Below are 24777 nucleotides of genomic sequence, written 5' to 3'. Positions count from 1 at the left end.
ATAAAATATGACAAATGAGTTTTCACTTACATTTAGTCGTTCCACAAAAACAGCACAAAACCCAGGCGGGATCAACAAGGTATATGAATAATGTATGACAATTTTTAGCTATCAAACGAATATTCACAGGCTTGTCACGTCTCACTGTAGAATGATACCATGTTACAGCATGGTATGTAGACTTCTCGATTTTCTAATAAAAAAAGCCCACAGGTGGCCATGCGTCTCATCAGAACAGACCACAGGCTCAGATTAAATACTATAAATGAATCTTTATTGAGTTTCACATTAGGTCCATAGAAGAATCCTGTCTGTTACTCTGCCTCTGCCTATCTACACACACACACAAAAAAGAGATCCACTCATCTCCTTAAATATGATAATAATGCCAAAAATAGATATGCCTGCAGTAAATAACGAACTTCTTTCTATCTTTAACAGTTATTTGTTGTGATTTGTCAAGCTGAAATGTATCACTCAAAGCTATAGTGCATATGGATAAAATCAAGCATCAGATTGTTTTCCAATATGTGGTATCAACAAACACCTGGCAGGACTATTTGGCTCATTACTGTGTTACCTCATTGATAAGCGACTCTAAAGATCTGGCTCAGAGATTTTACAGCTTCAGTCAGGCATTACAGAAAAAAAAAAAGTATATCGACGCTGTTGGGAGTAAACCTTGTATCTCCACATTTCGTCATTTTAATTTATTTTTCATAAATCATCTCTATTGTTCACACTTTATGCCTATCTGTGGTTTTTGAAAATATTTAAAGGATTCGTTTCCTGATAATTTACTCACCCCCATGTCATCCAAGATGTTTATGTCTTTCTACATCTTTCTTCAGTCGGAAAGAAATGAAGGTTTTTGAGGAAGACATTCCAGGATTTTTCTCCATTTAGTGGACTCACTGGGGTTCAATGGGTTGAAGGTCCAAATTGCAGTTTAAATGCAGCTTCAAAGGGCTCTACATGATCCCAGACGAGGAATAAGGGTCTTATCTAGCAAATGTCATTTTCTAAAAATTTTTTAAATGTATATACTTTTTAACCACAAATGCTCGTCTTGCACTGCTCTGCGATGCGCCACGCATTACGTAGGGTGAAAAACTCGAAACATTCTGAAGTGAACTTATCCTTTAACCAATGAAAAGTTTTAAAAAGAGCTTGTGACTCGTAACTCAACTGAACCCTCAAACAGTCAGTCAAACCTCATAACTTCACCAACCTCTATTGTGAATTAAGTGCCACACAGAGTTTGGACCGTCTCTGCTTGTTTGCAATGCAAGGGTAAATAAAAAATAATTACAGCATTTTCTTTACTCAAGAAACACTATATATAAAGGCTAATATTTTATCTATTTGAGGAGCACAGAAGAGTGTCTTAGTTTAGCATTTGTTTAGTTTAGCATGAGTCATAGGGCCAATCCTGTCTTAAAAAGCATGTGTGTAGCACTCCATATTTTATAACATGAGATTTTGGCTAAACGACAGAAAAAACTGAGCGCCCACAATGCTACAGTAAACTTATACACTGTAAGTTGAGGAAAACATAATGTGATGGATTTACTGCCTCAGATGCGGCCATTCTAATGATGGACAAAACGTGTATGTCTGACATTCGCTGGTCAAAATGCAAGTGTCTGACCATATATAAAGCCACAATATCAACTTTGACAACACAGTGTTTAATTATTTAAAAATACAGTGTTTTTTTCTATTTTGGAGATACGTCAGACAGCAAGACTTTATAATTGATTAAACAGTTTTATAAGAATGCAAACACTACACTCTAAAAAATGCTGGGTTAAAAACAACCTAAGTTGGGTTGGAAAATGGACAAACCCAGCAATTGGGTTGTTTTAACCCAGCGGTTGGGTTAAATGTTTGCCCAACGTGCTGGGTAGTTTTTTTTAACTCAACTATTGTATAAAAATTACTGTATTGCTTGCTTAAAATTAACCCAAAATATGCTGGAAATTTATTGATAAGATAATAATGAATTATAAACAATAAACATTTATTAAATTGCTTATTAATAAATGTACACCTTTTGATTATTATTGTTGCCTCTAGTAATTATGTGTCTGATTTTTAATTTCCCACCTATTTTGGGTTCATTTTAATCCAGCCATATAGTAATTTTTAAACAATAGTTGGGTTAAATAAAACTACCCAGCAGGTTGGGCAAACATTTAACCCAACCACTGGGTTAAAACAACCCAATTGCTGGGTTTGTCCATTTTCAACCCAACTTGGGTTGTTTTTAACCCAGCATTTTTTAGGGTGTACCATCTACAAATCCCTAAAATGTGGTCAAACACATTCAAATAATTTCAGAAGAGAGATTTTGTGCACTATTTACACTGTTTTTATTTTGGGAAATTATAAATGCTGAGCTGTTTCTTACTGCCAAAGGCTTCTTTCATCACACATTTTAGGCATGACAGAAGTGACGTACAGAATGCTACACTGGAAGCTTATAACATTTAAAGAGTCTTACATTATGGGAGATTGAAAGAAAAAAAACATTCAAAACAGCCCAGCCTGTCTAGAGAAGTGCTGGTTGAAGACTAACATATGACACATTACACAATGCTCTAATCCTACAGAGCCACAGGCACAGAGGCTATTATATAAAAGGGTGTGTTTTGCCATTAGAGAGGCTTTCTGAATGTTGCAGAGAGGATGACGAGAGCAGAGGTCTTTCACTGTGTCTCTTCATTTTTAATCTTTGACTCTGCTTTGAGCCAAGTGCAATGGCCATAACCTCGAAAAAAATATCCTCATGTGGCCTTCAAACCATGCTGATTTACAAACACACAGGTCTATGAAACACCATAAACCGTCGAGAACATACGAATGTGTAAATGAACAAATCCAAGAAGGAGAATGTAAGTACTGGCATAAAGTGTGTGAATTAAAACTGTGGAATAACAGCAGGGTTTGCCCAAGAATCTGTTGTTAATAGTATCACTGAATTGTAGACTCTAATGAATGGTTTATACCATGTCCAACCCCACATAAACTGGAAGTACTGATTTTATTTTCCTATTATTTTAACCACGATTCAGTTCAGATAGCAACTTTCTTTTGAAACACCACCAGTGTCTATGATAACATCCTGAACTGTAAAATGATCATAAGAACTTCACAGCTCAAAAAATACAAGTTTTGACAACAAAAAACGTTGGTTTAATTCTCACTATTAACTAGTTGCTTAAAGGGTTAGTTCACCCAAAAATGAAAATTCTGTCATTTATTACTCACCCTCATGCCGTTCCACACCCGTAAGACCTTCGTTAATCTTGAGAACACAAATTAAGATATTTTAGTTGAAATCCGATGGCTCAGTGAGGCCTCCATAGCCAGCAATGACATTTCCTCTCTCAAGATCCATAAAGGTACTAAAAACATGCGAGTACAGTGGTTCAATATTAATATTATAAAGCGACGAGAATATTTTTGGTGCGCCAAAAAAACCTAAATAACGACTTATTTAGTGATGACCGATTTCAAAACACTGCTTCAGGAAGCATCAGAGCATAAATGAATCAGTGTTTCGAATCTGCTGTTCGGAGCACCAAAGTCACGTGATTCAGCCGTTGGCAGTTTGACACGCGATCTGAATCATGATTCGACACACTGATTCATTTGTGCTCCGATGCTTCCTGAAGCAGTGTTTTGAAATCGGTCATCACTATATAAGTCGTTATTTTGTTTTTTTTGGCGCACCAAAAATATTCTCGTCACTTTATAATATTGAACCACTGTACTCACATGAACTGATTTAAATATGTTTTTAGTACATTAATGGATCTTGAGAGAGGAAATGTCATTGCTGGCTATGGAGGCCTCACTGAGCCATCGGATTTCAACTAAAATATCTTAATTTGTGTTCTGAAGATTAACGAAGGTCTTACGGGTGTGGAACGGCATGAGGGTAAGTAATAAATGACAGAATTTTCATTTTTGGGTGAACTAACCCTTTAAGCATGCTTATAACTCAGATAATTGGCTGTTTATTAATATAAAGCACGTATCAATGCCTTATTTCTTCATGACCATATTCTACATCCCTTAATCCTACCCAATACCGAAACTTAACAACTACCTTGCTAACTATTAATGCGGAGTAATTGGGAGTTTACTGAGACAAAGGTCTTAGTTAACAGTTCAGTTAATAGTGAGAACTGGACCCTGATCTAAACTGTGACCAAAAAGGTTTTATACAATGAAGAAACCTCACATTTCAGTCTAATAAATGTTTATACACGTTATATATAACCGGTCCCCCAAATAAAAACACCTCAGATTTGCACAAATTACGTGAACAGCATCAGAACAACGAATTTGGCCAAAAGGCGACGAGTTTGCAGGTATGATTTTATTCAATTACAAACATATCTAGTTGTATTTCTAAAAGTTAAAGATTCAGAAGATCTGAGGTGAAGATCTGAAGAGAAATCGACCCACCATAAGTACGGATTAGCTACAAACATATCTTGAAAGAAAAGCTCATGTCAACTCGATACCTAAAGCACGCTGCATTAGAGCCGGTTCTTAGCACTTACTCAAAGGGGGCGTATGAGGATTTTGCCATATAAAACATTCTCTCTGATAACCGTGATCTGGGGTAGGACTCGATGAAGGACCCTTATGTTCATCCCACATCACATGCTTCTGAATGATATTCAGCCGTCAGACCCTTAATCACTGGATCACGAATATAAGAGAGAGGATTTCCACTCAGTGCTCTCTGAGCTGAGGCAGTGGGACTGAAGTGTTCATGTGCTGTTGGGACTGTCAGTGTGTGGTGTGGTCGAGTTCACAGTACACCATTAGCGTCCAGCTAAAGCTCCAGTGGTTTGGCTGAAGCTGAGAGGATTAGCAAGGGAAGCTCTAGTAGATCATGGAGCTGTAATAGCCCTGCTGAGGCCTGTTAGAGTTCATACTGAATACTATTTAAACAATTTACTAAAAGCTAGATTACCTTCAGCTGAATCACAGCCATGGCAGAACAACACGATGAGCGCGAGTGTGATATTGCTTTAATACAACAGATCTATCCACAAGTAGGCAGACAAAATTTGGCCAGTAAGTTTATATATTTTTCTGTCAATGAAAACAGTTCCAAAAGAATCTATACATTAGGCTTTGTTTGGCTCAGCAACATGCAATTCCGTTAAAATGTTTGGGATTGGTAAGATTTTTTAATGTTTATGAAAGAAGTGTCTCATGCTCACCAAGGCTGAATTTATTTGATCAAAAATACAGGGAAAACAACTTTGAAATATTTATTCCTGTGATAGCAATGCTGAATTTTCAGTAGGCATTATTCCAGACTTCATGATCTTTCAGAAATCATTCTAATATGCTGATTTGATGGAAAAGAAACATTTCTTATTATTATCAATGTTAAAAACAGTTGTGCTGCTTGATATTGTAGTGGAAACTGTGATACATTTTTTTCAGGATCTATTAATGAATAAAAAATTAACATAAAGAACAGCATCAAATAGAAATCTTTTGTAACAATATAAATGTCTACTGTCATTTTTGATAAATTTAATGCACCCTTGCTGAATAAAAGTCATTTCTTTCAATAAAATAAAATAAAATAAAAATTAAATTAAATTAAATAGAAAACTTAGTGACCCCAAACTTTTGATTGGTAAGTAGTATACAACAGTCAAACACCCCAATGCTTTTATACTACAATGATAGAAACGTGATATAAACCACAATATAAAAATGAAAATAATATAAATCACACTTATCAGTATTCATATCAAGTTACACATCAACACCCCAAAACAAGAAAAATGTTAAACTTGGGTCCCATTCTGTTTTATTGAATTAAAAAAAAAAGATGGAATAACTTATGATTTACTGACCTGACATAATCTGTTTGTTTATAGTTTATTCAACTGAAATTGGATTGATTTTGAGTTGGAAAGACCTAAACGTCCAAAGGACACACTCTGAAAAATTCACACTCCATTGTGAATCGCTTTGACAACAGGACTGACCCAGCAGACTCTCATTTTCACAAGATAAGTTACAAATCATCTTTTAGTAGGGCCCGAGCATTGATGGTGTGAGGAGCCTTTTGTAATTGCTCAGTCAATTATTATTCTTCTCTGAAATGAATCACATTTTTGAGGGCCTAAACATGCTCGAAAACTCATGAAACTCTGCACACGCGTCAGAAGTGGCGAAAATGTACGTCTGATATGGGTTTCAGAATTAGGTGTGGCAAAACGGCTCGATAGCGCCACCTACAAAATTTCAATTAAGCACCCTTCGCGCTACATTTCATGCATGATTATGAAATTCGGTAGACACATGTAACATCCCAATACCTACAAAAAAGTCTGTGGGTGCAAAATCTGTGGGTTTAATCTTAAGGCCTTTTCAAATCTTAAGAGTTTTCAAAACTTCACGTTTAATAAGTGCCCTGGCCTGAAGACAACTACATGCCAAAATGTAGTTATAGTCTTATCGCCACCAGCTGGTAGCAGGAAGTGTGGCAAATACAACTGACTGATGTTATATATTTAAATGCATGTTGTTCACTGTGCTCTGTTTTCCTAAAGCCACTGGGTGGCGGTGGCATGGGTGTTAATTTATGATTGTTCATGCACTTGAATTACTGTTTACTAACAGATTATTTTATTGGTAATGTTAAGTAGTTAGGGACCCACTTTATATTAAGTGGCCTTAACTACTATGCACTTACATTTTAATTAATCATTTGATACAATGCACTTACTGTGTACATGCATGTTTTTACATTGTACTTATATTTTAAAAAACACCTGCATGTAATTACATCTGTAATTAATTTCTGTAATTACATTTATAATTACACTATTGACCCATCCCTTAACCCTTACCCCTACCCTTAAACCTACCCATACCACCAAAGCTTTCCCTAACCTTACCCGTATCCCACCTCAATAGCAGCAAAAGTGTTTTGCAATTCAATATGAACCCAATAAGTACATTGTACTTATTTTTTGATATAAGTACATAGTAGTTAAGGCCACTTAATATAAAGTGGGACCGTAGTTAGTGCTTGATTAGGAAAGTTGCCACAGAATAGTCAAGCTCACCACTTAATGAAGTGAAATCACTAACTAAAATGGAATCAAAATCGACCTTGTTCCTGTTATATATCTATTGTCAAACAGCTAAATTTTTAGTTGATTACAAAAGGATAAATTAGCATGAGATCTGAAACTGGGACGATTTGCATGTGGAATAAGAATTCTTCCTCTTCCATTGGATATTTTCTCATGATAGTGTGTTTTCTTGAAGTTTTAATGAATTTTGCAGGATTCCATATTAATGCATATTTACATTTTATTTTAGGATTTAGGCTTTTTTTTTTAACTGGTCATCAGAGCTCTGACACAATCGAACACTGGTTATTATGACAATATTTGAAGAGTGAAATGTAATCTACAATCAAGATGAACCGAGCATCGTGTTCTTTTTCTTTCCCACTTACCATAATGAGTCACAAAAAAAATCTGTTGATGCTTATTTTCCGTAATGTGACAAGGGTTTAGGAAATTTGTTTACATTTGTGGAAAGAAGAAAAATGACAAAAATAGCCACCAAAGTTTTTTTTTCCCCTTCCAAACCTGCGTTTTTCAATGATTTCGTGGACTCACCTCATGCCCTTGTGGCGCACAACAAATTATCTGCTGCCATAGAAACAAAGGCGAAAACCTCAGTCTGCTTCAGGAATTCCTGTTTTAGGTTATGTAAAGAGTGTGAAAAATTCACAGATATAGCAACTGGCACAAAGCCTGGTTTAGCCTACACTGATCCAGACTGTAAATATAGGGGTCTCGCTTAACTTTTATGTCTTGACTAACTGTATAGCCAAGCTGTTTGTGACATTTATGCCTTTTCTTCTTCCTATAGGTGACAAAAGACTGTTTGGTTAAATTTTGTATTCATCAAAGAGTCCTGAAAAATGTATCATGGTTTCCACAAAAATATTAAGCAGCACAACTGTTTTCAACACTGATAAAAAGAAATGTTTCTTGAGCAACAAATCAGCAGAGAATGATTTCTGAAGGATCATGTGACACCGAAGACTGGAATAATGATGCTGAATATTCAGCTTTGTCGTCATATGAATAAATTACACTTTAAAATATATTCAAATAGAAAAAAGCCATATTAAATTGTAATATTAATTCACAATTGAAAATTTGAACTGTGATGTGATGCTCTAGCTTTTGATTTCAGTAAGGACAGACATTAAGTCACATTGTGCCTCATTAGGACATGGTGCAAGGCAAAGATGTTGACTATTTCCCAAAAAAATGTTAGGTGAATAACAGACATTTTACATGTGCAAAAACTAATTTTACTAATTTGTGCAACAATCTACCTAGATAAACCCTTTACATTGTTTTATATCTTTGCCACGGCTGTGTTTTATTGTGGCCTTCTGTGAGCTTTTATTACTTGCAGTGTGTAGGTGTGTGGGTCAGGGGTTTGTGGGGGCTGGGTATCGTACAGCCGTCTGGGCAGATAAAAGTTAATCCTGTCTTAACGTGTGGATGGAGAAAAATGAACAGATCTGCTGGAGACCTGAGCATTAAAGCAAAACTTTAAAAAACAATTATGTTTTCACTCAATGTGCTAAAAGAAAGAAAAATGAGTATTATAGAGATGCTACACCTGACTTGAGGTACAAGACAAAAAATAATGCTTTAAAGCAGCATTCTCATTGATTAACTTTGACATCTATGGAAGTAAAATAATGCCATATGTTTTTGAAACAAAAAGCATCTTGAATTGCACTAAAATATGCTTGTAATTCAATTCATTGCATTTTTAGGGCTTGCATTTTTAAGGGCTGAAATTCAACATGATTGTATATTTAAGCTGTGAATATTTCAATTCAAAACATTTCACATACATTTTCATTGTTAAAAATGCAATAATCCATATTCAACATTCAGATTTCAATATTAATTCCGTTTAAAAATACAACCTATAATATTCAGCAGGCAATTTTCTGTCTATTTTATTTCGCGTCCACAAATTCAGTGGTTCAAATTTCAACATTTCACATCCGGGAACTGCAGGAAAAGCAGTAGAGTACCGAGCATAATCTGCTGTTAGTCGACCTCACCAGCAGGTGGTGCAAGCATGTGTCGATGAAGAGCAGAACAACCATCACAAAACAAACAAACAGTCGTGGATCATCAGGTAACCACACACAGTATTAAAGGTGCCCTAGATAATGTTTTTAAAAGATGTAATATAAGTCTAAGGTGTCCCCTGAATGTGTCTGTGAAGTTTCAGCTCAAAATACACTATAGATTTTTTTTTAATACATTTTTTTAACTGCCTATTTTGGGGCATCATTATAAACGCGCCGATTTTATGCTGCGGCCCCTTTAAATCCCGTGCTCTCCGCCCACAGAGCTCGCGCTTGCCTTGAACAGTGCCTTAACAAAGTTTACACAGCTAATATAACCCTCAAAATGGATCTTTACAGAGTGTTCGTCATGCATGCGGCATGCATGCGTCGGATTATGTAAGTATTGTATACTGTTATATTGTTTACTTCTGATTTTGAATGAGTTTGATAGTGCTCCGTGGCTAACGGCTAATGCTACACTGTTGGAGAGATTTATAAAGAATGAAGTTTATGAATTATACAGACTGCAAGTGTTTAAAAATGAAAATAGCGACGGCTCTCTTGTCTCCGTGAATACAGTAATAACCGATGGTAACTTTAACCACATTTAACAGTACATTAGCAACATGCTAACGAAACATTTAGAAAGACAGTTTACAAATATCACTAAAAATATCATGTTATCATGGATCATGTCAGTTATTATCGCTCCATCTGCCATTTTTCGCTATTGTTCTTGCTTGCTTACCTAGTCTGATGATTTGGTTGTGCACATCCAGACGTTAATACTGGCTGCCCTTGTCTAATGCCTTTTATAATGTTGGAAACGTGGGCTGGCATATGCAAATATTGGGGCGTACACCCCGACTGTTACGTAATAGTCGGTGTTATGTTGAGATTCGCCTGTTCTTCAGAGGTCTTTTAAACAAATGAGATTTATATAAGGAGGAGGAAACAATGGAGTTTGAGACTCACTGTATGTCATTTCCATGTACTGAACTCTTGTTATTTAACTATGCCAAGATAAATTCTTTTTCATTCGAGGGCACCTTTAAGAACCAATGGTTCACATACTTATGAATGGGGTTATTTTTATATATTCAGCTATTTTTTTTTTCTTATGGATTATATGTAAACATCTTTTATGTAAAATATCTTACTCAGGACAGTACTAAATAATAAAATAACAAGTATTTTGTACGATCTCTCTTATTTTGTTAAAATTTTGCATATTTTCACAGATTCTGCAAGGGGTTCACAAACTTTTTCAACAAGCAGGTTGTCTCAGAATATGGACGTAATGTGTGAAGTTTGACAATAAGCGTTTCCTAGTGAAATACTGGCATAAAGTTTGCTTGACATTGGATGGTCCATATTCGCAAATTTGGGGGCCGTTTCTAAAGTTACATACGACATTGGTGTACACATTTCTAACTTCAATATCATTTGAAGATAATGACTAACAGTCATAAACTGTAATGTTCTGGTGTAGGTGTCAGGCATGATGCACACCTTTTAGATTTTTTATATTTAATAAAATAAATTAAAAAAATTGCTTTTTTTACTACTGCATGAGCTTCTATTTGTTTTAATATCAACAATCTAAAATAATGGTATATGGTAGATTTTTGATATTTAATAAAATAAATTGTCAAATCGTGTAAATATTACCATTTTACTGCAGCACGAGTTTATATTTATTATCAACAGTCTAAAAGTTGTGCATCACACCTACATGAACACTTTACAGACTGTAATTCATTCTCTTCAAATACTATAGAGCTTTAATTTATGGTACATTATGTGAATGAGCATACAGTAGGCTAAGTGAAATATATAACGATATGTACATATGACTTGACTGTTTATTTTATTCAATATTAAGAATCTAAAAGGTGTGCATCATACCTGAAATCTACATGAACACATTACAGTTGGTTTTATGACTAAGTAATACTCTTTAAATGCTATTGAAGTTATAAATCTCGTATGTAACTTTAGAGACGATGCCTAAATTTGTGAAAATCGACCATCCAATGTCAAGCCAACTTTATGCCAGTATTTCACTGGGAAGCGCTTAGCGTCAAACTTTGCACGTTACGTCCATATTCTAAGTCCACCTGCTTGCCTGTAGCCTATAGCCTACATTCTCAATAATGTGTGCATTTGGTGGTCTTTTATAACCCTGTAGTTAGTCTATAAAGATAAGTTAACCCTCTGGAGTCTGAGGCTGATTTGGGGCTTGGAGAAGTTTTGACATGCCCTGACATTTGTGCTTTTTTCAGTTGTTCATAAACATATAAATGACAAAAGTGTCATTACACTGTATTCAGCACAAACTAGGCTACAATAATATGTGAGGAACATGTATGTACATGTTTGCATTTTTGAAGGAATAATTTTTATGCGTGGTTATTGAAAAAACAAAAAACTTAAGTCACTGAAATAAGGCCAAAAAAAGTATATTAAATCTGTGTTCACAAGACTTTTGGGTATTGGAGGTTGTAGACTAGAGTTTTTGCTTCAGAATTATGTAAAAATTATGCTGCCTACTCCTTCATATAAAACAATATACTGATTTAGTTTTTGTAAGACACTTTTTGTCAAGAAACACAGTATGCATGGAGGCGTGAATCTGCATGAATAATGGACATTTACACCTGAGAAGACAAAAGAATCACATAATAATGACCTGAAATGACTTGCATATTAATGAGGCCTTTCAGTCAGGTAGGTTGTGAAAAAAACCCTCTGTAATAATGTCTCAGCTCATCATAAACAGCAATACTGTGAAATATTATTACAATTTAAAATAATGGTATTCTATTATATTCTTTAAAATATAATGTATTTCTGTGATGCAAAGTGTCTGAACAATTATGTTACCTCTATGGCATTTCATATAGGCTTTTAGCTTAAAAGCATGCACATTTGGAGAAATATTGGTGGATTCTTATATATTTATGTCAATTTTCTATACTGAGAAGTAATATTTATTGTCATCACTATGAGTGCTGGATACTGTGTTTTCAATTCATACTTGCAGCCGGAGGGCGCTCTGTACACATTTAGGCCACAAATTCATATAAAGAAGAAAAGGAACTAGGAACTAACGGCATGTCTTCTAGAGATCGGTAACCATGGCTTTAACATCCAAATAAACACTTTTCAAGACAATAAATACACGATTGAGATGATGAATGCATGTATTGCCTCTGAATTTCCGTCTGAATAGCGCTGGCTCTGTGGCCGTGGCCGCATTAGTAATGAGTAATGAGCTGAATCACAGACTTCTGACATGGCTCTCTTTTCATACAGATTACATAAACACAGAATGTTTGTTTACGATTTGGCTTGCACGATTTAAAACCTGACATCTCAACGTTTCTTTAGACATAAGTGTCATTTTTTTGTCATTAGTATTCATAAGTTACAGTTTATTTTCTGAGAACTATCAGATTGGACTTCGTTCAGAGGGAAACCAATCTTGTTATTTTTCTTTATTTTACAAAAAGCACAACATTGTGTTTTTACTCTGAGTGTACACAAATAAAAGAAGACATTCTATAGTTTCAATTGATATATTACTTATGTCTCTATGACAAGAAATGACGGAGTATTTTAAGTCTGTTTTGCTGCAATGTGAAAAAAATCCTGCAAAACGCGCCGGCAAGAATGCTCCTCTCTATGCACTCATCCTACATCCATTCATGTTTATTTCATATTGTAAAGCAGAAAAGATGATCGGTTCATGTGCGCTCTGCCTCTGTTTGAACTAAAGTGCTACAGCGATGTGTCAGTCACACCACAGAACGCCAAAAACACATGGCATTATTTTACTTCCATAGACATCAACAAACAAAGGCTGAACACGTCAAGGTAAAAGCCTTACAGGACTATAATACAACTATATTTTACTTTGTGTTCCCTTTCATTGTTAAAAAAAAAGCTGAATTGTTAATGATTTCTGAAACCCATGCACTGTATGGCATGTTTCCATTCTTCACTCTTGTCTGTCAACAACCGCATCTGTCAATCTGTCAGCGAGCTCCCTGAATACACAGAGAGATGTGACATAAACAACACACAAACAGAAAAACAAGACACAGCTCCATCAATGCTAGCCACAGATGGCAGACAGGACCTCACTCTGATCTATTCACTCTATCCACAAAGGAAGAAACGAAGAAGGGAAGGGAACAAATAAGGAATAGAAATGAAAAGAAAAAAAATGTACACAGAATGGAAAAGGAGGAACAGAAAGGAACGGGTAAAGGAAACAATTAAGGAAGATAAAATAAAGAAATGTACATGGAAAGTAAAGGGAAAAAAAGAAAAATAAGGAACAGAAAATTAAAGAAAAAAAATGTACAAAGAAAAAAGGACAGGGAAGTGGAATGGAAAGGAAAGGAAAGGAAAGGAAAGGAAAGGAAAGGAAAGGAAAGGAAAGGAAAGGAAAGGAAAGGAAAGGAAAGGAAAGGAAAGGAAAGGAAAGGAAAGGAAAGGAAAATGGAAAGGAAAATGGAAAAGAAATGGACAGCAAAGCAAAGAAACAAAAGGAAAGGAAAGGAAAGGAAGGAAAGGAAAGGAAAGGAAAGGAAAGGAAAGGAAGGAAAAGAAAAGAAAAGAAAAGAAAAGAAAATGGAAAGGAAAGGAAATGAACAGCAAAGGAAAGGAAAGGAAAGGAAAGGAAAGGAAAGGAAAGGAAAGGAAAGGAAAGGAAAGGAAAGGAAAGGAAAGGAAAATGGACAGCAAAGCAAAGAAACAAAAGGAAAGGAAAGGAAAGGAAGGAAAAGAAAAGAAAAGAAAGGAAAGGAAAGGAAAGGAAAGGAAAGGAGCAGCAAAGAAACAAGGAAAAGAAAGGAAAGGAAAGGAAAGGAAAGGAAAGGAAGGGAAAGGAAAGGAAAGGAAAGGAAAGGAAAGGAAAGGAAAGGAAAGGAAAGGAAAGGAAAGGAAAATGGAAAGGAAAATGGAAAGGAAATGGACAGCAAAGCAAAGAAACAAAAGGAAAATAAAATAAAATAAAATAAAATAAAATGGAAAGGAAAGGAAAGGAAAGGAAAGGAAAGGAAAGGAAAGGAAAGGAAAGGAAAGGAAAGGAAAGGAAAAGGAAAATGGAAATGAAATGAGCAGCAAAGCAAAGCAAAGAAACAAGGAAAGGAAAGGAAAGGAAAGGAAAGGAAAGGAAAGGAAAGGAAAGGAAAGGAAAGGAAAGGAAAGGAAAGGAAAGGAAAGGAAAGGAAAAGGAAATGAACAGCAAAGCAAAGCAAAGAAACAGAATGAAATGAAAGGAAAAGAAACAAAGGAAAAGAATGGAATGGAATGGGCAAATTAAATGAAATGAAATTAAAGGAAAATGGAAAGAAAATGGACAGCATAGCAAAAAAAGAAACATTCAAGGAAAGGAAAGGAAAGGAAAGGAAAGGAAAAGGAAATGAACAGCAAAGCAAAGAAAAGAAACATACAAGGAAATTAAAGGAAAGGAAAGGAAAGGAAAGGAAACAAAGGAAAGGAATGGAATAGGCAAATGAAATGAAAAGAAAGGAAAATGGAAAGGAAAGGAAAATGGAAAGGAATAGACAAATGAAATGAAAGGAAATGAAAATGGACAGCAAAGCAAAGAAAAGAAACATTCAAGGAAATGAAAGGAAAGGAAAGGGGCAAAAAAAATAAGAACAAAAGAAAAAAAGGAAAATACAATTATCCATTTGTTTCCCACACCCAGTAGTTTTTGGTGTATAATATATCTCCAGAGCTGACCATACACACATGGCATGTTTTTTTCATAACCAAGGCCCATCTAGAAAACCCCAAGGGCACAAACACAGGGAAAAATACAGTCTATTCCTCTCGTTATCTGTTATCTCACGACAGCTTGCAGATAGGCTGTTTAATAGGATTCGACAGAAGGTTGTAGCCTGCTTTCAGGAAATCCTCCCCCTGCTTATACCTGAGCGTGCCTTCGCTTTATGTGTCAGAGGGACTGACTGTACAATCCATGGCACAATGGCACTGCTACAATAACATACCTGCTATCTGATCAGAAAAAAATTCAACTTTACCTAATTGTACAGTTTCCATTTTGGTCATGCTGTTAGTACTGTGCCTTATTTCTACAGGTCAAGAGCATGTAGTTTAGACATAAGTAGGATCATTTAAAAAGGTTCTCCCAATTAGGCAAATGCATCAATCTTCGTCTCGTACTTATGAAATTAACATTGCTCCATGGCAAGAATAATATTCTGAGGAAAAAAATAAATAATCTTTTCCATGTCTCTGATGCGCTATGGGACATCATTAATGAACCTGTGATCAGATGCGATTTGATTGGACTAAGTTGGGGGTCTGCTCGGTCGGTGTTGCACTTTTCTGTATCAATTAACATCCAAGTCGACAAAAAACACATCAGATAACGCTACACTTGGTGTCTGGTCTTCATCATGCAAATTTACCAATATGATAATGCGTGTGTGTGTGTGTGTGTGTGTGTGTGGAGTCAGTAAGATTATCGAAAGAAATTAATAATTTTACTCAATAAGGACACATTAAATTGATCAAAAGTGCCAATAAAGACATTTATAATGTTACAAAAGAGTATTACTTCAAATAAAATGCTTTTGACTTTTGAGTGAAAAAAAAGTGTCATTGTTTTCAGAAAAATATTAAGCAGCCCAACTGTTTTCAACATTGATACACAAACAAACATTGTTGGTTTAACTTAAAGTTACCTAGGTTGCCTTAACATTTTGAGTTCATTGAAATTAAAAATTTGAGTTAATACAACAAAGACGATAGATTGAATCAACAGAAACTCAAGATATTATGTTATCAGAACCACATTAATTATCTAAGTTGATTTGACGAAAGAAAAAATTTGATAAATCATGAACATATTTTTTTACAGAGTAGCAATCAACATATTATCAAGGATCATGTGACACTGAAGAATGGAGTAATTCAGCTTTACCATCACAGGAACAAATTACATTTTAAAATATATAAAAATTGAAAACCGTTATATTAAATTGTAATAATATTTCACACTTTAACTGTACTTATGCCTTGGTGGGCATAAGAAAATTCTTACTGACCCCAAACTTTTGAACAGTAATGCTACAGTAGATGGATGCTAGGATGCTTTGGGTGGTTATGTTATGTGTTTGACACCATATTAGGTTACCACTAGAGTTCCTGATACAAGTTGAGAAGCACTGTCACAGAGGATTTTATCTGAAATGATGAAAAAATACAAAGGGGATGTTTATTTCTTTGTCATGTTTACTAGGAGAAGCGTAAATACAAAAAAAGACATGATGTTCCAGTGTCCTCATTGTGCTTGAGGGTGTCCTGCCTGATCCTTACGGATACCTTGTTCATGTGGGAGAGTGATATCTCATAGGAGTTATGGCACTATTAGCTTCAGATGTGCCATTAGCAGAGCCGTTGCTAGAGGGGGAGAAAGGTGGTGACGATTCTTGGGCCGATTTCCACCAAGAGAAACCGCGGAGGGCCCACAGCAATAACCTGCACCGGGCACCGGATACCCAAGCTACGGCTCTGGCCTCTTGTACTTTGGGAATGCCATAAGAGAAGTGGATCTCCCATCTTAAGTCATCAAACCAATTTGGAAATCAAATCGATCAGCACAGAATTGACTCTTCACAAACACATATATTCCAGAGATTTCTGTCCAACTAAAGCCAGGCATTCTAAAGTCTAGTGGATGGCGAGGAGATTTTCTGCAAGTTAATTTTGTGTCTTGTCAACTAATCCTTTAAAATCCCATCCACCTCAAGGTTAAGAAGAAAAAAACTCCCAAACTCCAGTGTAATCCAACGAGTATCTTGTGAACAACTCTTTTATATCTCTTTCAGTCTGATTGACCAAAGCCTAGAAAACAATTAACCTATAGTGCAACTTCCCAGTAATGGCCCGTCTTAATTGCAGTGCTAATATGTCATGACTCAACCAGGTATATTTAATGATGCTTAAACCTCTAATCCTCCTAAACATAAATATGTGATTGCATGTGACATTCTGAACTGAAACACAATCGCTTATGTAACTGTGAGACAGTCATCCGACAAACAAACAATCGCTCTATAATCTCTCTATGCATCTCAAGCGATCTCCGTTTCAGATTCTAATAGAGTAATATAGTGGGGTTATGCATGACTAAGAACATCATGTTGGATTGAGCTGAGAAAAATAATTTACCGTTTCTGTGGCCTCTGAAAAGCGAAAAGTTGTTTTATTTGTCTGCAGCTGAAAGGTGCATTAACATTCACAGTGATTAAATCTGTGAAGGCCGGCAACTTCTTGTACAGCTGCATCAGAAGAGTGCCGCTATTTATGTTTTTCGATATTAAAGAGTTCACTCAAAAATGAAAATTCTATCATCATTTACTCAGCCTCATGTGGTTCCAAACCCATAAGATTTTCGTTCATTTCGAAACACAAAAGATATTTTTTAATGAAACCTGAGAGATGAGCGCATCAAATATGGTCAACAGAAGCCCAATCCTATTTCTTTTAACACACAAGAACGAACATGATTCGTTCTTGCAGAAGCTCAGATGTACTTGCGTGACATGCAAGAACAAAACTCATTGGTTCTCGCACGTCACGCAAGTATTGAGCTCCTGTGTTTACCATAATTGATGTGTTCTATGTATGTTGATCACTGTTCATTTGTGAATAAAAGCCAAATTAAATCTGCTCATCACAAAGCGATCATGCGCTCGATTCATTTGGTGTTTGTACGAATTTTTTAATCACTTTTGGTGCATTCGAAATCAATATATATACAGTAGTATGCAAAGAAAAAACAAAAACAGTATGCCAAGAGCAGTATGTCCAAATTCATAATACCTGGATGACCTACTACTTCTGCAGAGATTCTGAAGTGCGCATTTGATGGACACTTTACTATCCCATGAGGTCATGGGACAGGATTTGTGATCAGCGGTGAAGTGGCATTGGATTGATTTGTGAATGGCACTGAAGCGACCAACTGACACTTGTAGGTCATGTGACAATAACAACATGGCCGATCTATGTCTGAATTTCATTCATACTACCCATATTCACAATACACAGCGATTGGGTTGTTTTAACCAAAGTCCCTTTAAGACAAGTCATTTCAATTGGCGGCCATCTTTGAAAAGCCTCTCGGGCATCCTGGGCATCCATGCAGCTTTGAATCTCTTTGAATGGGGAAACATCAAATTCTCCAAAGCTGTTTGCCAAGCTTTCGATTAAATTTCATATTTGAAATCACCAATGAATTTTGACAACAACTGTCTCATATTTTTTTTCCAAACGCTCGAATCATGACAAAAAAACTGTATTTTTTAGACTGGATCAAGCTAATGCGCGTGCGCAAACCTAAATGCGCGTCTCTTGTGCCTCATTTCGGAGGCGCACGTCTGACTGTTTCTATAGAAACCAGTGCTTCCTAACGGCTAGTTAACGACCAGTCTGCGATTGGCTCTTATTTTGAAGGCGGGACTTATTCCGCCATATTGCGCGTTACACTTTCTCCCATTCAAAACAATAGGAATGACATGTCTTGTGTTATTCTATAGTCTTTGTTTTAACCCAGCAGTGGGGTTAAATTGTTTGCCCAACGTGCTGGGCGGTTTTATTGAACCCAACTATTGTTCAAAAATTACTTTATGGCTGGCTTAAAATGAACCCAAAACAGGTTGGAAATTAAAAATCAGACATATAATTACTAGAGACCACAATAGTAATAAAAGGTGAACATTTAGTAATAAGCAATTTAATAAATGTTTATTGTTTAATTATTATTCATTAAACTTATTAATAAAATGTTAATTTCCAACATATTTTGGGTTCATTATAAGCAAGCAATACAGTAATTTTTAAACAATAGCTGAGTTAAATAAAAGTACCCAGCAGGTTGGGCAAATATTTAACCCAATCACTGCTTTAAAACAACGCATTAGCTAGGTTAAAACTATCCAATTGCTGGGTTTGTCCATTTTCAACCCAACTTGGGTTGTTTTTAAAGGATTAGTCCACTTTCAAATAAAATTTTCCTGATAATTTACTCACCCCCATGTCATCCAAGATGTCTATGTCCTTCTTTCTTCAGTCAGAAAGAAATTAAGGTTTTTGTTGAAAACATTCCAGGCTTTTTCTCCTTATAGTGGACTTCAATGGACTCCAAACGGTTGAAGGTCAAAATGACAGTTTCAGTGCTGCTTCAAAGGGCTTTAAACGATACCAGAGGAGGAATAAGGGTCTTATCTAGCGAAACGATCGGCCATTTTCAAAAACAATGTAAATGTATATGCTTTATAGACACAAATGATCGCATCACAAGTGCTTCCACCAGAACGCGATTCCGTATTCTTCAAAAAGCTTATGCTAAATGTCCTACGCCTTCCCCATTAAACTTACAGAAAAAACGGAACTGGCGCCACGTTCATTCCGTAAGTTGAATAGGGAAGGCGTAGGACATACAGCGTAAACACTTGTGATGCGATCAATTTTTTTTTTCCTCCAAAGGAGGAACAGAAATCTCTCAGGTTTCATTAAAAATATTGTCATTTGTGTTTCAAAGATGAATGAAAGTCTTAAGGTGATGATACACGGGGCAACTTTTTGAGCAATGTTGCCGAGCAATGTTGCCGAGCAACGTTGCTTGGGCACTTTCCCACTGAGAATGAGCAACAAATATATATCTGGATACGTTAGATCGGTCGTGGGCAATTTTTTGAAATCCTCCAATCAGAATGTTAGCAGCCGATCACGTGACCGGTTTGGAGATTTCAGAAAAAATTCAAACAAGATGGCGGCCTCTCAGCGGCAGTGGAGCGGAGAAAAGGAGTGTGAACTTTTATCTTTTTACGCTAGTAAGTTGTCATGGGTCAACCCAAAACAGGGAATTTACCTCATATATTGCTTAAAATACCAACAACTGTCCGAAAGTAATGTGTGTATGCTGTAATGAAGCTACTGAATGATTTCAGTTAAATACTAAAAAGACGGGATTTTACAACGTCTGTAGTAGCGTAGGCTGTAGGGCGTTTGACATTTGAATAGCTTTTGATGCGATCGACGCGGGTTCGAATCCGCCTTTTGCCGAACTCACTCTTCTCCCTTTTCCTGTCACAAATCAGATTGGAAAGGCATTTATTTTTAATAAAAATGAAGAAAATATTTGAAAAGTTGAAATAAAGTGCCTAACAAGTGTTTATAATAAAGTATTTATTGAGTTGGCAATAGATTTGCTCCTCTCTGATTAGTTGCTGCCAACTGTCTGTTGCCCTAATTAGTTGCCCTGTGTCTCATCAGGTTGCCCGTTGACGGCAACATTGCCCAGCAACATTGCTAAAAAAGTTGCCCCGTGTATCATCACCTTTACGGGTTTGAAGCTATATGAGGGTGACTTTGGAGGAGGGGTAATCTGTTTGTCGACCAATTCTTCAATATTAAAAACAAATGACTCCTGGTCACTTCAAAAGGCTGTCAATGTGAACGCCCAATTAGACTGAAGATTATTCTCTCTCAGGAATGTGTCATGTAGCAGTGCGCAGAAACCACCAGAGGTACAAAACCCCAAGGATCTGCTTCCCTGGTACAGAGTGAACAGGTACTCATGAGTGAAGGGTTGAGGATTGCATCAGTCAAAGTGGCTTGTTTTCCCAAAGCGTCTGTGTTTAGTTAATTCAAGTCAACAGGTCAGCAAGGCTCTCAGCATGAGTGACAAACAGGTGGTATTTTGTTAGGGGCTTCGAAGCCTACTGAGAATTCATCGTTGTGTTTTTAATTCTCCCAAGCTTAGATACTATTTACTGATGAAGCATCCCATTGCATGTTTGCAACTGACAAAAATGCTCAGCTAAAATTCAAGTCCAATTTCGTCTGGATCCGGCTCTTAATTAAGCTCCGAAACAGAAGACTGCTCTGTTTGCAATCTGTCTTGTAGTACTCAACTCGGTTTGTCGGCAGAGCTGAAGAAACGCCATCGCCAAATGTTTGTGGAAGTTCCTTGTGATCCATCTGTTGCATTAGAAAAGCCTCAAGTTCAGTCCCTCAGAGATGATTTTCTTCCTCTTAAGTGACTGCTAAAATCCCAGTGAGACATTCGAACCATTAAATGATCTTGCAAATTAGTATAATTGGCTTATTTGTATTTTATGAGTCACATAACAAACATGTCAGGTTAGGATTTAATTTGTCTCTCTGTTGTGCAACTAATATGTGCATTGTGATTCAGACAACAGATGAGAATGAGAGAACAGGAAGAGGGTTATGATTTAGAGCGAAACTCTGATGAATCACAGCACAATAGCTCCATGCTAATCTATCATCATAAAACACGGGCGCACCAGACCGCGATCCTCTGCTTTAACGATCACACCCGCAGATACAGCATCTACATGCATTGCATTCCCTTGTGAAAAGTGAAGGACCGGTTTTATCGGCAGGTACATTTCATCAACTTGTGACAGATTGTTGCTCATGAGTGATTGATATTGATTACTGCGGTCGACAGCAAAGCATGCAATTATACTACGACAGAGATGCACTTTAGATAATCTTTGGACGGTTAACGTTCTACAGATGGCTCCCTTTTACGCATTAATCTGCTTTTTGATGTCCTAATTTGTCTTGTTTCAAGGCATAGTTCAGAAAATCCTGCCATCATCTACTCACCTGTATGAATTTATTTATCTGTGGAACACAAAAGGAGATTTTTTGAAACATGTCTCAGTGTTTTTATTTTGGCCATACAATGAAAATCAATGGGAACCAAATGTTGTTTTTGGACACCATTGACTTTGAATTGAAAATACCTTTGTTTGTGTTCCACATAAGAAAGAAAGTCATACAGGTGTAATGACATGTGCTTGTATTTTCATTTTGGTGAAATCTATTCCTTTAAGGCTTGTATATAGCTCTGTTCCAAAACTTAGTGAGCTCCCTACATAGGGTGCATCGGCACTGAAATGACTTGATTCTGTTTTAAGGGTGTTTAGATTTTTTTCCTGAACCAAATATAATGATTTTTACTGTTGGTCTTGCATGCAGGTCAAAGGTTAACATCTGTCAGCAACAGAAGCAGTGCATGCTATGCCAGAGCCGTCCAGGATTAGATCCAGACCCCATCGTTGCAGCTCTAAAGCCACTCGTGTTTTCATCGGCACACATGCTCGGGCGCACACATTGAGCTTGACACTGTATGGATTAACCCCATCTAAGACAGAGCACGATAATGATAAAATAACCACACGAGACCGCAGGGCTCTATCTAATCTAGTCTACAGGCTGCCATGATTGAAAACCGGACTCCAAACAGAGAAGCAGGCAGAGGTCCATAATAGGATTTACATCTGGGACAGGCAAGAGCTCTACAGATATAGATATACAACAGGAACTGATGACTCGCACCTGATGCCCTCAAGAATCGCTTTAAAGATGTGTCGGTCTAAGGAACGAACACAAAGACCAGATGGATCACAAAGAGGCTCGATGCAACCCACATTCACCTTCTAAACATTGTCTGTCTGAACCCAAAGAATCACACGTGCTAAATAAACCACTGACGTTTCCTAGCATTCAATCAGAGCTGCCAAAGTGGAGCTCCGTTCAAACAAACAGACAGACAGAGGAATCTGAGGCAACAGTTGTCATTCTAGAGTGGCACAAAGAAAAGGAGTAAGAAACAACTACTCACTGGAGTCGTCTGAATCGTAGCCTTCCACATCCGGCTCTTCTTCCTTCTTGCTGGCCACGAGTGCGGTGGCGCCGAAGGCTTGGTCCAGATCTTCTTCATCCCTGCTGGGGTCCGCGGCCGGGCCCTCTGACTTCTGGCTGGTGGAGCTGCTCCGCAGGGAGCTGGCGCGGCTGAGGGCCGGAGGAGCTGTGGGGGGGAGACCCCGTGGGTAACGGGGGAAATAGTCAGATATCTGCTTGATGGGCTGAATGGGACCTGGACATACATCAATGGCCATGTGCTCCTGGATGCTGATGGTCGTCTTCTCGCCTTTGCGTTGTGTCATTCATGCAGCCCTTTTGAGGATGTGCCACCACCCCTGAACCCGGCAAAGGGGTGGCGGGTGGTAGCAGTAAAAGAAAGGAAAAAAAAAAAGAAAAAAAAAAAAAAAAGAAGAAATAAAGAAAATGAAATGAAAATAATAAAAAAAAAAAAAATCAACCTTCAAAAGTAGAATCTTCTTTGCTCTGGTAATCTGTTAGTGTCCCTGAAGAGCAACTGAGCGTGTCTTGGTGTGTAAGTGCATGTGTGTGTGTGAGTTTGCGATCGCAGCGGTGGGCTACATGAGAGGCTGCGGGCTGCTCCAGCACACTGTGGTCATGCCGTCTGCCTGTGAGCTGCGCTCAGACTACTACAGAACACTAAGACTGTTACCGGGATGAGTGCATGTGGGAGAGGGAGAGAGAGAGAGAGATAGGGAAGGAGGGGGCAGGATTATACAGAGGGATGGAGGGATTGGCTGATGTCATTGCTTAGCAACATGACGGTAAACAGGAACAGTGCGCGCGGCTACTTAATTATGCTATTAGTCCATCTGTTAGAGAGAGAGAGAGAGAGAGAGAGAGAGAGAGAGAGAGCGGCTGGGTTATCTCTCTGTTCCTCATCTCCCTTCAGTCTAGCATCTGAATGTACTGCTATCGCAAGTGTTGAACTCCAGCACAATTACCAGCAACAAGTGCTAAATGCCTAAAGTCATGCCAGGTTATACATCAATCCGGCTATTCAAATAATACAATGGAGTAAAGGCAAAAGGTAGATAAGAAGAAATGCAACATTTATAATGCATTATAATCCAGTATTCATAATGTACAGACAGTGTAATTCATGTATGCATGAATATTCAAGGAATATTTTACCCAAAATGAAAATTCTGTCTTCATTTACTCTCCCTTATGTCATTTCAACCCTGCATGACTTCTGTGCAACATAAAAAAGACATTTTGAAGAAAACATCTAAAAAAAAAAAAGAAAGAAAGAAGGAAATGGACCCTAAACTACACGGGATCACACTAAATTTAAATAAATAAATAATATAAATAAATAATTATATTTAGTTTATTATATATATATATATATATATATATATATATATATATATATATATATATATATATATATACACACACACACATATATACACATATATATACATACAGTGAAAGCAAAATGTATTCAGACATTTCATTGAACATTTCATTCATTATTACAGTTTATTTACTATAGTTTAAAAAAATGGTAATAAAATGAGACAAGATCTCAGAGTTAAACTTTAAACTAAAATCTCAGAGTTATTATTTTTCTGTGTCAGAAAAAAAGAATCTTGATAATGTCAGATAACACTTAAGCAAAACATGGTCAGGTCAAAGTGAATAATTGTTGGTCCCAAATTTTTATCAATTTTACTGGTAATCCACTGTATGAAGAATTTTTGGGTATAATATGTCACAGTTTACTTTATTTACTTTATTTACTTTACATTTACATAAATGAACTATAGTGTCCTGCACACACTAGTAATATATATATACTAGTAATTTTATATATATATATATATATATATATATATATA

The 24777-nt window shown here is 36.7% G+C and overlaps 1 protein-coding gene across 7 annotated transcripts in view; it reads right to left on the bottom strand.

The window, feature by feature from the left end:
• doc2b (double C2-like domains, beta) overlaps positions 1-24777 on the bottom strand; it is a 312366-nt gene that overhangs the window by 101612 nt on the left and 185977 nt on the right. For 5 of the 7 annotated variants that reach the window (XM_048189585.1, XM_048189586.1, XM_048189584.1 and 2 more), the window contains one exon: positions 22890-23075. The exons of 1 other annotated variant lie outside the window; for it this stretch is intronic. In XM_048189585.1, the coding sequence (XP_048045542.1) occupies positions 22890-23075 (186 nt within the window). Of the gene's footprint in view, positions 1-22889; positions 23589-24777 lie in introns of those variants that run through there. One more of the 7 variants, XM_048189591.1, reaches the window with a different exon arrangement.

This window comes from Megalobrama amblycephala, linkage group LG4 (genome assembly GCF_018812025.1).
Source record: "Megalobrama amblycephala isolate DHTTF-2021 linkage group LG4, ASM1881202v1, whole genome shotgun sequence".
Classification (NCBI taxonomy): Eukaryota; Metazoa; Chordata; class Actinopteri; order Cypriniformes; family Xenocyprididae; genus Megalobrama; species Megalobrama amblycephala.
This window is presented reverse-complemented; position numbering and strand designations above follow the sequence as displayed.